The sequence below is a fragment of the Drosophila miranda genome, chromosome XL, assembly GCF_003369915.1.
Source record: "Drosophila miranda strain MSH22 chromosome XL, D.miranda_PacBio2.1, whole genome shotgun sequence".
In the NCBI taxonomy this organism is placed as follows: domain Eukaryota; kingdom Metazoa; phylum Arthropoda; class Insecta; order Diptera; family Drosophilidae; genus Drosophila; species Drosophila miranda.
The window spans coordinates 15,075,603-15,092,054 of NC_046673.1; the positions used below are offsets into that span (position 1 = coordinate 15,075,603).

A 16,452-nucleotide genomic window follows, 5' to 3' on the forward strand; every position below is an offset into this window, starting at 1 on the left:
ATAATACAGTTGTTGTCGGTTATATGAAGCGCCGAAAGCGCTAACCCAATTTTCCTTCTGTAAAGCAGCGGCTTCGACCTTCATTTACTGTGTGGATACCATCTAGAAAGCAGTGTGTGTTTTTCTGACAAGCGTTGATGCTTCGGGAAAGCGTTGATCCTTCTGGAAGGCAGTGGTTTCTTATCTAGAAAGCAGTGGATTTCAGCTGGAAGGCAGTGGATTTCAGCCTTCCAAGCAGTGGATTGTTCAAGAAAGAAGTTGCTGCTTCTGAAAAGCGGATCATCCTTTTTGAGAGTAGTGTATTTTTAAGCAAATCAGTGGGAAAGCAGGTCACGGGTGCCTTCTCCTTCTCGAAAGCAGTGGATTCTTATAATAATCTGGTCAGGGAATCCAAGAGAAAAGCAGTTGATTCTTCTGGAAAGTGCCATAGGAAAAGCAGTGGATTCTTCTAGCAAGCAAGCAGGGTGCCCAACCCAAAAGCAGTGTTCTCTTACAGAAAGCTTATGGATGCTTCTGGAAAGCAGTGTTTTCAAGCAGTACAATCCTGATACTTCCTTAAAAATCGAAATAATTCCATGGAATACGTGACACGTGTGTAATTTTGAAACAAAATTTGAAAAAATGTGTATACAAATAATTTTTACCACCAGATGCGGTAATTTTTTGTCTGGCATACTTTTTGTTTTGGCTATTCCTTAGCTCTTGTTCTCTCTCTCTCTCTCTCTCTGTTTCTCTGCTTCTCTGCTTTGCTCTTTGTTTCTCTGTTTGGCTTTTGTCTATATAAAACTTTGATAAACAGAAAACGCGGTTCGAAGACGTCGATTACCTCATATGACAGTCTTTTTTCTTCTTCAACAGCAAGAAGAACAACAACAAAAACAAACATAATATCGAAATGTGCTGCCACGCCCCTTCCTGGCTAGGCGCCCACTCGAAAAAGTTTTATCAGTTGCTAAGCTTTTCATTCTCCCCCCACCCCCAGAACCCCCGAACTTCCCTCCGCCCCAAAAGCAGCAGCCGCCTCTCTCTCCCCCACTTCCTTCGCTTCTTGTGCCCCACATTCAACGTCTGTGCCCCTTCTGTTATCTTTCTGTGGCCGCCCTGCTTCCGCGAAATTTGATTTTTATTCTAACAAACTATTTTCCGCCGTGTTTATCGCTGGGCTCTTGCTTTCTCTTGCTTCTCGTTCTTCGGCTCTTTCTCTCTCTCCTCATCTTCGTCTTCTGTGCCCGCTCGCTGCTTATTGACACTCGTTCTCCTCTTCTTCTGCTGCTTCTCCCTTTTCTTTATTGCCACTCGTTCTCCTCTTTTTCCTTTTCTTTGCTTGTCTCCTTTCTTCGCCCTTCTGCTTATCCGTTCTTCAGCTTTCCTGATTCTCTGCCCTTTCTTCCTCGGTCCTTTCCTCTATTCTAGATTGGTTTCTAGATTTCTTTCATTCCTTTTATCCATTCCTCTTGTGCTTTCTCCCATCGCTTTCAACGTCTTGTCTCTCTTCCATTCTACGTATTCTCTTGCTTAATCTCTGGCGATCCTTCTTGTCCACATTGTTCCTGGTGTCTCTCTCTCTTTTGATCGCCTTTTCCTAGCCCGCATTCTTCCCCTTTTTTCTTCTCCTTTGCTGGCACTTCCTTTTATTCTCCATTCTCCCTTTTCCCGGTCCACCAACTCCTATTCTTGGCGGCTTCTCTACCTTTCTTATTCCTTCCTCTCCCCTTTTTCTTCTACATCGCCTGCTTTTGCTTCTTCTTTCTCTTCTCCTGGCATATCCTTCGTTCCTCACAATTCTTTAGCTTTTACTTTTGTAAATTTCCCCTGCCATCCCCCCCCCCCTCCGCCCTCTCGCTCACTCTTTCTCTCTCCCTCCCCGTGCATATGTGACCAAGTCCATGTCCATGGCTCTCTGTGTGTGTTGTGTGTTTGTGCCTTTTATTCTGTGTTTCAATGTGTGTGTGTGTGTTTGCTGGCACTGCTTCGCCACTGCTTCTTCTTCTGGCTCTGCTGGTGCTTTGCGCGGCGCTTTAGCTCTGCCCGTGTCTCTGCCACTGCCTCTGCCTCTGCCTCTCCCACTGCCTCTGCCTCTCCCTCTGCTGTGGTGTGTGCTTTGCTGTTTGCTGTTCCCTCTGCCTGGCCTGGCCTGGCCTGGCCTCTGCTTTGCGCTTACTCACAATCAAATCTCACGCCGCATTTTTAGTCTCAATAATAACTGAAACGAAAAACACGCGCAGCCAAAACGAAGCGCAAACCAAATAAAATACAACAACAACAACAAAACGCCATAGTAAAACGTCAGTTTGCCTTATATATTTTTTTGTGTTATTTCTTTCGTTTCCTTTTTGGTTTTTGTTTTCTTTTTTTTTTGCTCTCTCTACGGGTGTGTGTGTGTGTGTGTGTGTGTGTTCTCATTGTTTTTGCTCAAATAGTAAATTAAACTGTTTTCAAATTGTACCCGTCTCAGAGAGAGAAAGAGAGAGAGAGAGAGAGAGAGAGAGGCAAAGCCAGAGAGCGAACGCCAGAGAGCAATGGAGCGAGTGTGATATATTTTTTTTTTTTTTGCTTTTGTTGCTTTTTGGGTCCCACTCACTCGCTGCGTTTTGTGTTGTCGTGGGTCGTCGTCGTCGTTTGCCCGTCGCCCGTCGTTCGTCGTGGGTCGGGTCGGTCGTCGCGTCGTCGCGTCGTCAGTGAGTGAGTGGGTCGTGTGCCAAAAGTGTATGAATTGCAGGGTGAGGCATTCCGCAGAGGGTAGTGCCTCACCTTGTTTCAAATACACTTTGGATCATGCTCCTCTCTCTCTCTCTCTGGCTTTTTGGCTTAGGCTGGCTGTTGTTGTTAGTGCAACATAATTAGACGCTGTCTCGCTTCTCCCACCTCCTTCGCCACTCGCTCCTCTGTGGCTATCGTATGTTGGATACTCCCGCCCCCCCCTCTTGTCTTTCACCTTGCTCACCCGATGCCTACCGACCGACCGACACGACCCGACCCGATCTACCCTCCCTCTCGCTCAGCCACATTCTCGCTCTCTTCTTTGCATGCGTAACTTTTGTGCAGTGCAGTCGGCGGCGGGACCGGGACTCTCTGTTTTTTCGCCATTGTGTTTTGTTTTAATATTCGCGGTATGTTAATTTGTTGTTTCGCTTACGTTCTCGATGCTTTTGTGCGCTCACTCGTCGTTATCGCCCAGTCCCAGACCCTCTGCCTCTACCCTCCGCCTTCGGCCAACGGCCATCGCTGCCGTCGCCGCCGCCGACGCGTTCGTTATCAGAAAGGCAACAGAAAAGAAACGAAACGAAACGAACAGAAAAGAAAAACAACAAAAAGCAACGGCAAAAACAAAAGGCCAACGACAAACAAAGACAAACCGATAAACGTTGAACGTCGAACGTCAAACGTCGTTGTCGTTGGATGTCGCATATTTTAGGCATTTGTTTCTGTTTTAGCTCTCTATCGTTTCTTTCGACACCTCCCCCCCCTCTCTGCCGCTCCTCGGCTCGTGTCTGGTGCAAAAATTCGATTTAATTAAATCATTTTTATTATTATTTTGTGATGGCAACTAATTTTTAATTCAAATGGAATGCAAAATACCAAATTCAATTCAAAGAAAATTTCAATTCGAGCATTAAACCCTGGGAAAGTGAAACGTATGCATATCTAGCGATTCCTTTGCGAATTGTGTGGCAACACTGCACTGCATCGATTAAGTGCACAAAATGTGCCCGATAAATCTGTCAAAGAGCAGGTGGGAAAAAGTAATGGAAGCTTCTCATTAAATCCAGGGTTTCGATGGAATCTGGGAAGGCGATCTCTTTGATGGAATCACTTTGGATTCTCTAGAAATGATAACTAATATTTTCATTAACAGTGGAATAAGGATTTCTATCTGGGCGGGGGATCTGATGTACATACATATGTGGATTGTAGATACATATTTGGGCATATATTTTGTGAATGAAAATACATGAAAATTGTCTTTAAAGTGGGGTTGATATGTACATATGTATGTATATAAATTGATCGTATCGAATAGATGATGGAAATTTCGACTGTTTGGCTTTCCCGAGTAGTGGGCTGACGATGACCTACTTGATTGAAGCAGATATCTATGGTTATTCTGTTGGATTTGTTGCTAGTATTTAACATCTTCAATAGTATTCGATTTTCGATTTATTTTTTTTTTTGCTGTTGTTTTTTCTTCCGTTCTTGCGGTTTGTTTGCTGTTTCATGCTTTTGCCTTGCCCCTCCTCTTCTCTTCTCTTCTCTTCTGTCTTCTCCTTTACATTTGTTTCTCTATTTTGCTCTTTCTGTGGCTGTTGTTTTTTTTTGTGCCGATTGCTTTTGCTATTTTGTGTGTGTGTTTTTTTTTTCTTTCTGTCGAGGCGATGGCGACAACAGCTAAACAATTTACAATTATATATACATATGTACATACATATATGTATTTGTGTGGCTGTGTGTGTGTGTGTATTTGTTGATTGAGTCAACTTGACGACGGACTACGAAACAGCGCGAGAGACAGCTCTATAGAGGCGGCCCCCTTCCACCCCCTCCACCAAATCATACACGCGCGCCGCCTAAAAACGAAATAAAAAAAAACAACAACTTTGGTTTTATACTCTGAATCTCTTTATTTGCCTTTGCCCCAACCCTCCCAACCCCCTGCCCCCTCCTCAACCTGTGTGTGAGTTTTGGCTGTTATGCTGCGATTACGTCAGCTGACATTCGGGAAAGCATATGTACAAAAAAAAAAACAAAAATTAAATCTAACCAAAATACATGCTTAAAAAAAAAAAAGAGTGTCTGTCTGTGCATGTGTGTGTGTGTGTGTGTGTGTGTGTGTAGAAGTCCACCTAATCATTCGGTTTTTATTTTTTATTTTATTTTTTTTTTTGTGTCTCTGTGCGGCTCTCGGCTTTCGGGTGAAAGTTGCACAAATCAAATGGAAAAATCAACGCAAAGCGCAAACAGCAGATAGCCAGAAAAAAAAACCAAATAAAAGTGCAATACGAAAAACAAAAACAAAAAAAATCTCCCAACTAAAATCTGAAGAGGAAAAAGAGGCCACAAAGAGAGAGAAAGAGAAGCAGATACAATACAGAGACAGAAAGGGAGAGAGAGAGAGAGAGAGAGAGAAAAAACAACTCTACTCAAACGAGTGAAAATTTGTGTTTCGAGTTAATTGATTTTGTATTTTGTTGTTGTTTGAAAATTGAAAATATGCAAAAGTGAGTATAGAGCGAGAAGCTCCCTCTGTGCAATCCATATACATATATATACATACACATACAATACATATCCCGCACATATCATCACGTCATTCATCCGTATGTACCCACCGTACAATCCGCACCACACTACGGGTACGGTACATGTGTGCCATCCCAATCCCAATCCCAGTCCCCCAACCATCGACTGGTGCGACTTCTGCCCCCGAGAGGCACGTAATTTTATTTTCGTCTTGAATTTCATTCCGTTTCATTTCGCTTAATTGATTTGCTTCATTTGCATACATGTGTCCAAAAGTGGAATTTATGCAGCTTTTTGGTGGGCTCTGGTCTCTGGCCTTGAGGCCATTTTACATTGCCACCGCCTTGAAACGCATCCAGCATCAGCCACCGATTTCGGTCTCAACTCCACGCCGAACGGTGAACGGGAGCTTCGTATTTAGCTTTTACGCGTGACTGGGGAAGCCATGGGGGAATAAATGCACTAGCTGTTCTTAGCTGACTCTGCCATGCCTTGTTTTCTCGGCATTTCTGATGCATTTTAGTGTATAGCCCTCCCAAAGCCAACGATGCTGTCACTCCTTTGTTTGCACCTCCTCTGATGCATGGCAGTGTATAGACCGACCTCCCAAAGCCATAATCTAGTTGCAGTTGCGGCTCGAAGCCTTATATAGGGATACGCGGGTACATGTCTCCACTCCGAAATGGTGTCTACTCTTTTTCTGTGTCCTGGCCCTTGTCTGTCTCTCTTTCCCGCATACACATAATAATGACCATTTTTGGGCCAGCACATACCTTCCCTTCTGCCCCTCCTCACTCTAGCAGCAGCAGCTATAATTAAACAACACTCGAACAAATTAATACGAGGCCAGCGGGTTTTATTGTATATTTTTTTCGATTACTTTATTTTTGTTTTGTTTTTTGTTGATATTTCGCTGTTCATAATACAGTGTATCAATAGGGTTTTCGAACAGCAGGCAGGCTGTTTATTTGAATGAAATCTACAATAATTTTATTCTTAAACAACACCCCTTTCTACCCTCTTCATGTGTTTTGAATTTGTTTTATTTGCTTAAATATTTGTGCACCAACACTTATTAAATAATTCATGTCTGAAGACATAGTTAATGCACTGTGTGTGTGTGTTTTGCGTTTTCGTGTGTGTAAAACAAAGAAGAACTGTTAACATTTTGCTATTTATTGGTTGGGTTAGCGGGCCTTGGGGGAGGTGGGGGGTCCACCGCTGTTCTATTCAAATGCTTTCACCGCTGTCACTGTAACTGCTTCTGATGTGGCTGTAAATGCTGCTTCGCTGCCGCCACTACTGAGCGCCTATTAACAGCAGTGAAAATCCCAGCCAGCGGCTCTGTCGCGCAACAAAAAATGTGCAAGCTTTCTAATGCAGTCAGCATAAGCAGCGGCAGAAGCACAGCAAAGGCACGGCACCAAAGTAGTCAGCAGAGGAGGCATCAGATCAGTCCGAGCAGCAGCAGCCACCAGCCAGTCATCAAAGCAGCGCTACAAGCAGAGGGACAGTAGCAGTAGCAGCATCGTCAGCAGCAGCGGCAGCGTCAGTGCAGTGTGGCGGCCTTGCCAACAAGAACAAATGAGAAACATCAAGAAGACAGTGGCAGAGGCAGCGTCAGTGACAGCAGCAGAAGCAGCAGCAGCAGCAGTCATTGACAGCGGGAGGGGCAGAGAGGCATTCTAGGCATTCTAGTGGAGACAGTGGCGGGTGTCGTTTCGCGGTGTCGGCGGCGGAGGCTAAACACAAAAGTTTACTCGGTTAACACACACACACGAACAGAGGAAAAAAATACATATATATGTATTGCATATAAACGTACAAAAGTAGAGACGACGGGGTCGCGCGTACATCGACAAAAGCAGCAGCAGCAGCGGCTTCGTGTTTTGTTGTTGTTTTTTTTTTGTTGTTGTTGTGTGTGTTGTAGATTTTTCGCCAATTTTACCTTGTCGCCGCTCTCTATCACGAAACAGTGTCGAACTTAAAGAGCGAGCAACGTGACGTGTCGTTGTTGTGTGTCGCTCGACGTCGGACAATTTTTCGCCAACTTCCTACTAAAATAAGAAAAATCGAAAAAGCAGCAAAAGCAAGAGCCAAATAAGCAGCAGCAGCAGCAGCAAGTGCTAAAGTAGCCGCAAAGTCAAAGCCAAAAGCAAGTGCAAAAGCAAAGGCAAACGCAAAGGCAGCAGCAAAGACAAGTTTTTTTTTTTCTCTGTTCATGTGCATGTGTTTTGTGTGTGTGTGTGTGTGTGCCAAAACGTGCAAAAGTAAAGTGTGCAAAAATACAGCGAAAATACTAAACAAAAAGCAGACGGCACGAAATAACCAAAGTGCCAGAGAGAGAGAGGACAGCGAGGGAGCGCCAGAGAGCGACATCGAACGAACGTGCTCTCTCTCGCTGCTGCTTGCGTGCGAGACGGAGAGCGGAGCAAACACCACACGGAATACAATACTCTCTCTCTCTCTCTCTCTCTCGCTATCAAACCCGAACGGGCAGCTGATTTTTGCCGGCAACTGTGTCAGCTGTTCCTCACTCTCTCGCTCTACCCCTCCCGCTGCCCAAGGCAGGCTCTATATCTATGCTTGGTTAGGAGAGGGTGCAGTAGTGCGGAGGCATAATGGACAGGTTTTTGCTGTTATGCCGCTCTTGAAACGCATCTATGGAGCGATTATCGCTCTAACTCTGGCATTCCACGAACAAGAAGAAGACTAATAGAAGAACCGCAATACGAAAAAGGAGTCGCAAGAAGAAGCATAGATATAAAACCAGCATCATCACCATGTTGGCCTCTGCCACAACCACAACGCCCTCGGCAACGGCCGCAGCGAACGCAACGGCAACAGCAGCAGCAGCCGCTGCCGCCGCACGTAAACGCAGTCGCAGCGCCAGCAATGGCAGCAAACGCAACACAGGCGGCGGTCGCAAATTAACAAAGAGCGTGAGTGTTTGTCTTTTGGTTTTTTTTTTTTTTGTTTTCTTCCACTCTCTTTATTTGTTTGGCTCCTCTCTTGTGCTTCCTCTTCTATGTCTCTCGCTCTCTCTCTCTGTGTGGCTCTGTCCGCTCTCTTACTCTCTGTTTACATTGCGCGCGCCTGCACGTGCTGTGGCGCTGCCGCCGTCGCTCCGTTCTGCTGATTGCTGGCGACGTTGCCATCGGTTTCTGTGCGCCCATCATTCGTTGCTCTTAACAGCACACAAATTGGGGCACAATTTCTGTTAACCCATTACAAGCGGCGCGACTCTGTCCGTGGGCTGTTGATTAACCCTCAACTAAAGACCAAAGAGAAATCGTAATTCCTTTGGAATAATTTTTATATTTGAATGCAAAATAAAAAAACGAAAAGAAACAAAAAATAGTCTACATTTTCAACAGCAGCACCAAACCAGCGGAAAAGCAGCGCAGCCGTAGTTGTGGATAAGCAGCAGTAGCGCCGCAGCAATGAACCGTTTAGTTTTGGTTGCGTTCATTCATTTGCACCCCACCCCACCCCTCTCCCACTAAGCCAACTCGTGCGACCGACCATTCGGCTCGCTCTTCGGGCTCGTCTGTCGTCGTTGTTGTCGGAAGGGGGCTAAAAATAAAACGGTATGGGTGTGTGTGTGTGTGTGAGCGCTTTTTTTTGTGGGCAAAAGGCAATGAAAACGAAAATTTGCGTGACGTCTCTCGACCTTGACTCATCGACGTGAACTTAAACCATGGTAGAATTATTCAGAAGGTATGACCATACCGTTGTCGTTTTTGGTGGCCTAAGTGGTTTTTCCACCCTTCTCTCTGTATATGTTGTACATGTGAACGCATGGTATGCCTCTATTAGGTGGGGAGAACTGGGCAAACATCCCATCGCAGGGGCAAGTAATTGCATAATGTCCTAGCAGGGACCGTACCTTGAATAATTCTACCATGTGTTAAACGGCGGCAGCCAACGATGGGCTACGACAGCACACGAATACGAATACGAATACGAATACGAATATTTTGTGTGTGAGCTGTGCGGTGTTGCCAGATGGGGTATGATACCGAGGCTCGATGTTCGGTTGGGGTTTGGTGTCTTGGTTCGATGGCTGTTTGAAGTCAACGTCTTTAGGGGATAACCAGTTTTTACACACACACACATATGCAGGCGGTTGCAGATGCAAAATTGCAAGTGTGTATTGATGTGTTATCAACAAATTTTGGCAAAAACAAAAAAAAAGGAAAGAAACAGGTTCGCTTGCAGCACTAGCAGCCCCCACCGCCTAGCCCTCCGAGAGAGAGAGAGAGAGAGAGAGCGAAAAACTGCAACCAACGGTTTTTTTCCTGCATCATTGGAATGCATCTCTCTCCCTCACCCGCTCTTTTGGTAGCACTTGCAATAAGAAATGCATGCGTAATGCCACACCCTCGCACCCTACTCCTCCCTTATACACCAGTACCCCACCTCCCCCTCACTCTTTTGAAGCATCATATGCCATGGGCGCTCTTTCGTTTCTCTTTTTCGCATGCTCTGGCATTCTCCCATCTCCATCTCCTTTTTTCCGCTCTCACCCACTCGAAAGGCTGCTGCAACATAATCATCATCATAGATTTATCTCATTCACGCGCACGTGAGACGCGGAGACGTCGAAGCGAAGCGAAGCAAGAGCCAGGCAGGGCCCAAAAATTAAGTCGTCGTCGCTTGTCGCACTGCTCTGCTCTGCTGCCCCGCTGCCCCTCTTCCTAGCTTTGTCCTATCCCACACTCTTTTTTTTTTTTCTCCGGCCTGCTCTCCGATTTCCCCACTCAGTCTCTTTTATACACTGCTGGCTGTGCTACCATTCACCCCCCCCCCCCCCCCCCCCCCCCCTCTGTCTCTCTCTAGGCTGTTGTCCCCCGCCTTCCCTCTTCATTACATTTGCGGCTTGTTATACCCTTTGCCAAAGAGAAGGTATTTTAATTTCAAACAGATGTTTGCAACGCAGAAACAGAAGCATTCTGAGACGCAAAAATTCGTATCCAATACGGAGTGGAGTGGAGGGGGGGCTGTTACCTGTTTACGGAGTGGCGCTAGTTGCGTCGCACCTCCCTTTGGTCTGGGTATCGATTATCAAAAATAAACAATAAACATTCGACTTTGGTTGAAGTTTTTGCGAAGAGATACATGCCAGTGCGTTTGTTTGGTCTAGCTTTTAAAATAAACAGCTGCTCAGGATCTTCAAGAATCTTCAAGATCATAAGAGAAAGTCCAGCAAGGGGGTCTGATATGAATATATGAATTGAAATTTAATTTAAGGTATTTAAGATAATTGGGCAGAAAAAAACGATTTTAAGAGGGTGTACGAATAATTGTTCGGTTGAGTGTGTTGATACTGCTTCTACTTTTTTTTCCCATTTAAAATGGAATTCCTTTTGATTTCTTGTTGTTTGTGCACTGCTGCTGCTGCTGCTGCTGCCTGGCTGGCTGGCTGGCTGGCTGGCCCCGCTGTCAGCGTCAGCGCCGATGCTCGCGAATTGACAAAGACGCCGGCTGGCTTTGCCTGGCCTGGGCCTTGTTGGCAGCTCTGCCAGCACGCAGCTGCTGCTGCTTGTTGGAAGTTGGACAGAGGAAGAAGGAGAATCGGCCGCAGCAGCAGTGACGCGACGCCATGCGACGCAGCGCAGCGGGAAGGCAGCAACTACAAATACGAATAGTTGTTGTAGTTTGCTTTCGTTGTTGTTTTTGGTTGGGCGCGCGCGCGGAAGTCGCAGCGAAAATATTTATCAAAAGCGTCAGAGCAACAAGAAGAAGAAGAAGAAGAAGCAGCAGCAGGAGAGAAAGAGCGAAACGGCAAGAAGAAGAAGAAGAAACACCAGTGGTAGTGTCAGAAGAGCGAAACGAAACGAAACGAAGCTACGGCAGCGTTTGTCAATCGGATTAATTTTTATTGTACTTTTCTTTAGGCGGCTGCCTGGGTTTTTTCTTTTTTCGTTGTCGCTTTTTTGCAAATGAGCGAAAAGTGCTCGTGTACGTACTCTTGCTTGCCGTCGGCTCGCTTCGGCTTCGGCCCGTTCTCTCACACTCTACACTCTCACACTCGCTCATTCGTTCGTTTGTTGCCTAACAACAAAACTGCTCTTTTGCTCTCTCTCTCTCTCTCCCGTTGGGTTTGTTTGCGAGATTGCTCTCCCTGCTGTTGTTGGACTCTCTCTACGAAAGTGCTCTCCCGTTGGTTTCTTATTTTGTGACACAAAGAGTTCGATAGAGCAAAATAAGCAGCTTGAAGAGCGGGAATGCGAATGCAATGCTTTACATAAAAACACCTCTCGCTCCCTCTTTGCAGTTGTCGTGTATCACTCTAGCAAATAGCAAAAAGAAAAAAAAAAATTACTCCCGAGACTCACGTCGAGACATCATCCGTCGTCGTCGTCGCCATCGTCATCGTTCCGTTCCGTTCCGTTGTATATTTTGTTTCCCTTCTGTTCCTCGTTTGCCACTCGGGCTGTCTGTTTGTGTGTGTATGTTTGCGCCGCATTTTATTGCTCTCGCTCTTTTGTGTTGTTCGTTCCCTTTTCACCTTCTTTCCATCGGCTTGCCCGTGCCGTGCCGCGCCGCTCTGTCCACTGTGTCTCTGTCTCTGTCGTCACCGTCCCCCCGACTGTGCTACAAATACGCGTATAACAATTTCTGTGTGTGGTGCAAAAATAAAGAAAAAGTGAAACAAATGAAAATTATACACAACTCGCGTAGCTCCCTGGCGCGCATAGATTTATATGTGAATAAAACATAAACTAAATGAGCGGCGTTCCATATAGTCGTCGTTGTGGTGGGGCGTGGGGAATCGGAATCGGAATCGAGAGAGAGTGCGAAGAAAAGAAAAAAAAGAGTGCATAAAGAAACAGCAACGAGTGTAGCAGAAGAAGAAGAAGAAACGGCAATAAATGTGATCAAATTGTAATAGAATGTGAAAATACAAATACAAATACACACACACATCCGCACTCATACAACCCATACACACACACACACACAGGGCCACGTATGTGTGTGCAGAATAATATGCGGCGCTTAAAAAAGGTGAACGGCATTTTGTGGTTGTCTCTAAAAACAAAAAAAAACAAAAAACAAAAAAAAAAAAGGCAAAATCCAACGAAAAAAACTACAGAAACAAAAATAAAAAGAGAGAAAAAGGGGTAGAGAGAGAGAGAGAGTGTGTGTGTGTGAGAGTTTATAAAGAGAGAAAAAACTAGTGTGTTTAAACAAATGCAAAAATCAGTGGGAAAAAAGCAAAACATTGTGAAGATTAAATTGTGAATTTAATTAAATGAAAACATTCTTTTTATTTTTTGCTTTGCGGGTAGCCATTTTCTCATTTTTCTCGACTTAAGTTTTTCCACACGTCTAATTTTCGGTTTTCGTTTTATGGGTTTTTGTGTGTGTGTGTGTGAGTGTGTGGTTTTCATTGTCTTTGCGCCTTTGCTTTTTGATAAAACATTACACGGGCGCAAACGAACACACACACATCCATAGACGGGCACACTGACACTCACTCGGCCCATCATCCATTGCATTGTGGTCTCTCTCGCTCTCTCGCATGCCGCCTCACAAAAACATTCGCTCTCTCCATCTCTCTCTCTCTCTGTCTCTCATTCGCTTATTTTGCACATTTTCCTTTTGGGCTGCTGCTGCTGCTGGGGGTTGCCACCCTGTTGGGAATTCAGTGTGCGGTGGCAGCGCTCTCTCTCCGCGAACCAGCAGATCAAAACAAAAGCCCGCAGCAGCCCGACTGGTGGGCAGTGTTGCAAAGCGCAGTGTTGGGTGGCAGAGTGCGAGTTTGGATCTCTCCATCATCATCATCTCTCCCCTCTCTATCGATAGGCACAAAGAAAATGAAAGATTTCGATCGATTGTGCAAATTATTTGTACTATAATTAAGTGTTTTTTTATTGTATTTATTTTAATATCGTTGTTGTCGTTTATTGTGTTTGCCTTTCCGAATATGTAATGTAATGCAATGCTCTTTAATCTCTTGCAGATGTCCGCTGGCGCGCAATTGCAGATGGCCCCACAGAACACTTCGACCCTAAGCCACCATCATCCCAACCAGCAGCCGCAGCAGCAGCCCCAACAGCAGCTGCAGCAGCAGCAGCAGCAGGCCCCACAGGTACAGCAACAGCAGGCTCCTCCCCAGCAACAGCAGCAGCAGCACTTTGCCAATCATCACAGCTCGCAACAGCAACAGCAGACGCAACAGGAGCAACAGAATCCCCAGCAGCAGCAGCAACAGCAGCAGATACTGTCGCAGCCACACCTACAGATCCTCCAGAAGCATCAGCATCAACTGCTGCCCCCACACCAGCTGCACCAGCAGCAACAGCAACAACAGCAGCAGCAGCATTTCCACCAGCAATCGTTGAGCCTGCACCAGCAACACCAGCAGCAACATCAGGTGGCAGCGGTAGCAGCGGCTGGGGGCAGCAGCAATCCCGACTCGAATATGAGCACTGGCTCCTCGCACAGCGAGAAGGATGTTAACGATATTCTGGCCGGAGGAGCAGGAGCCGCAGCAGCGGCAGCGGCAGCAGCGGCGGCGGCGGCGGCGGGCATCGGTATGTCGGTGCCGCAGTGCCCCAGTTTTCCACCGACCCTAGGGATGCAGCACTCGAACAACGGTGGCGTTGGTGGCGTTGGCGGCGTTGGTGGAGCCAATGACATGTACATAACGACGGCGACGGCGACCACCACGCCGGTGAAGCCGCGCACGCCAGCCGAGCGAAAGCGCAAACGGAAGATGCTGCACAATGCGGAGGATGCGAGTGGTGCGGGCGGCGGCGGTGGTTCGGGCGGAGCCGTGAACAACAGCAGCGGGCTGGGGGGAGGCCTGAAGGGCAAGTCCCTGCCCTTTCGTGATATGCCCAAGGTGACCATGAGCCTCGGTCTCGGCGAGCGCCTCAGTGGGACGGGCGTTTCGGGCGGCGCCGGAGGCGTCTCCAGTGGAGCCGGCGTCGGCGGTGGCAGCTCCAGCTCTGGCACAGGAGCGGGCGGCAAGAGTGCGCGCCTCATGCTCACCGGCAGCGACAACAAGAAGATCAACGACTACTTCAACAAGCAGCAGTCGGGCGTTGGAGTGGGCGTAGGAGTGGGCGTGGGCGTTGGCGTTGGAGTCGGTGGAGTGGGTGTTGGAGCGGGCGGCAATTCGGCGACCCTACGCGGCACCCACACCGGCAGCAAGTCACCCTCATCCGCCCAGCAGCAGCAGCAACAGCAGACCACCCAACAGCAACAGCCGACAGTGTCCGTTGCCTCGGGAGGAGTGCCCGCCTCCAGTGTCCAGGTGCAGGTGCAGACCAGCCAGGTGCAAACGAGCAGCGCATACTCCCTGTATCCCGCTAGTCCACAGACGCAGGTGGCGCCCAGCCAAGTGCAGCAGCAGCAGCAGACCGGAGCGGACTTCCACTACGTCAACTCCGGCAAGCAGCAGCAACAGCAGCAGCAACGCCAGCAGCAGCAGCAGCCACAGACTTCCAATCAAATGGTTCCTTCGCACGTGGTCGTCGGCCTGGGGCATGCCCTCAGTCTGGCCTCCATCCAGCCGCCCCTCATCCAGACGCAGTCGCAGTCGGCCCAAACCCAACAGCAGCAACAGCAGCAGCTCGGGCCGCCCGCCACATCGACGGCCAGCGGGCCCGGCGGAGTGGCCGTTGTGGCCTCACATCCCCACCAGCTCAGCTCTCTGGGCGTCGGCGGTATGGGCGTGGGCGTTAGTGTGGGCGTGGGTCCGCCCTTGCCACCGCCACTGCCAATGCCCGCCACGATCACGTACAGCAAGGCAACGCAGACGGAGGTGTCGCTGCACGAGATGCAGGAGCGGGAGGCGGAGCACGAGACCGGGAAGGTGAAGCTGGACGAGATGACAAGACTGTCGGACGAGCAGAAGTGCCAGATACTGGGTAACCAGAAGACGATCGACCAGCACAAGTCGCACATTGCCAAGTGCATCGATGTCGTGAAGAAGCTGCTGAAGGAGAAGAGCAGCATCGAGAAGAAGGAGGCGCGCCAGAAGTGCATGCAGAATCGCCTGCGGCTGGGACAGTTTGTTACACAGCGTGTGGGCGCCACATTCCAGGTGAGTATTCCCCCTCCCGCGTCAAGTGATCCCTTCTTCAGTTTCTAATGCCCTCTCTCTCTCTCTCTCTCTCCCTCTTCCTCCTCTTTTCTCCCTGCAGGAGAACTGGACGGACGGTTATGCGTTCCAGGAGCTGAGCCGACGGCAGGAGGAGATCACCGCCGAGCGCGAAGAGATCGACCGCCAGAAGAAGCAGCTGATGAAGAAGCGTCCGGCGGAGTCCGGACGCAAGCGGAACAACCAGAACAGCAACCAGAACAACCAGCAGCAGCAGAATTCCAATTCCAATGATTCCTCCCAGCTCACGGGCGGCGGTGGCCCAGGCGGCACTGATCGCCTCGGTGGCGGTGGCGGTGCCGCTGGCAGCGTTGACAGCGGAATGGGTGGCCAAAACTCGGGCGCTCTCGGTGGCTCCGGTGCCGGTGGTGTCGGCGGCGGCGGAGGTGGCGGCGGCAGCGGACGCGGCCTCTCGCGCTCCAATTCGACGCAGGCCAACCAGGCACAGCTCCTGCACAACGGCGGTGGCGGGTCTGGCGGCAATGTCGGCGGCAATAGCGGCGTGGGTGATCGCCTCTCGGACCGCGGCGGCGGAGGCGGCCTTGGGGGCAACGACAGCGGCAGCTGTTCCGATTCGGGGACGTTCCTCAAGCCCGATCCCGTCTCGGGGGCCTACACAGCGCAGGAGTACTACGAATACGATGAGATCCTCAAGCTGCGACAGAACGCCCTCAAAAAGGAGGACGCCGATCTGCAGCTGGAGATGGAGAAGCTCGAGCGGGAGCGTAACCTTCACATACGTGAACTCAAGCGGATTCTCAACGAGGATCAGGTAACTGGGGTTGTTCCTTCTCTCTCTTTGGCTCCTCTCTGGTTCCTGTCTAACGAGTCTCTTCCCTGTTTCTCCTGCAGTCCCGCTTCAACAATCATCCCGTGCTGAACGATCGATATCTGCTGTTGATGCTGCTGGGCAAGGGCGGCTTCTCCGAGGTGCACAAGGCCTTCGACCTCAAGGAGCAACGCTATGTCGCATGTAAGGTGCACCAATTAAACAAGGATTGGAAGGAGGATAAGAAAGCTAATTATATCAAGTGAGTAGTGAGAGAGTGAGTGGCAAGGCAAGGCCTCACGCGCGAGAGAGCCAAGCAGAAGAG

General features: G+C 48.6%; 1 protein-coding gene across 6 annotated transcripts in view; it reads left to right on the top strand.

Moving 5' to 3' along the window:
- Positions 1-16,452, top strand: part of LOC108154706 (neurogenic protein mastermind) — a 94,464-nt gene that overhangs the window by 75,950 nt on the left and 2,062 nt on the right. For 3 of the 6 annotated variants that reach the window (XM_017285069.2, XM_017285079.2, XM_033394344.1), the window contains 3 exons: positions 13,211-15,301; positions 15,402-16,130; positions 16,211-16,389. In XM_017285069.2, the coding sequence (XP_017140558.1) occupies positions 13,211-15,301; positions 15,402-16,130; positions 16,211-16,389 (2,999 nt within the window). Of the gene's footprint in view, positions 1-5,111; positions 5,217-6,234; positions 8,181-11,534; positions 12,253-13,210; positions 15,302-15,401; positions 16,131-16,210; positions 16,390-16,452 lie in introns of those variants that run through there. The other 3 variants (XM_033394367.1, XM_017285060.2, XM_017285087.2) reach the window with 3 other exon arrangements.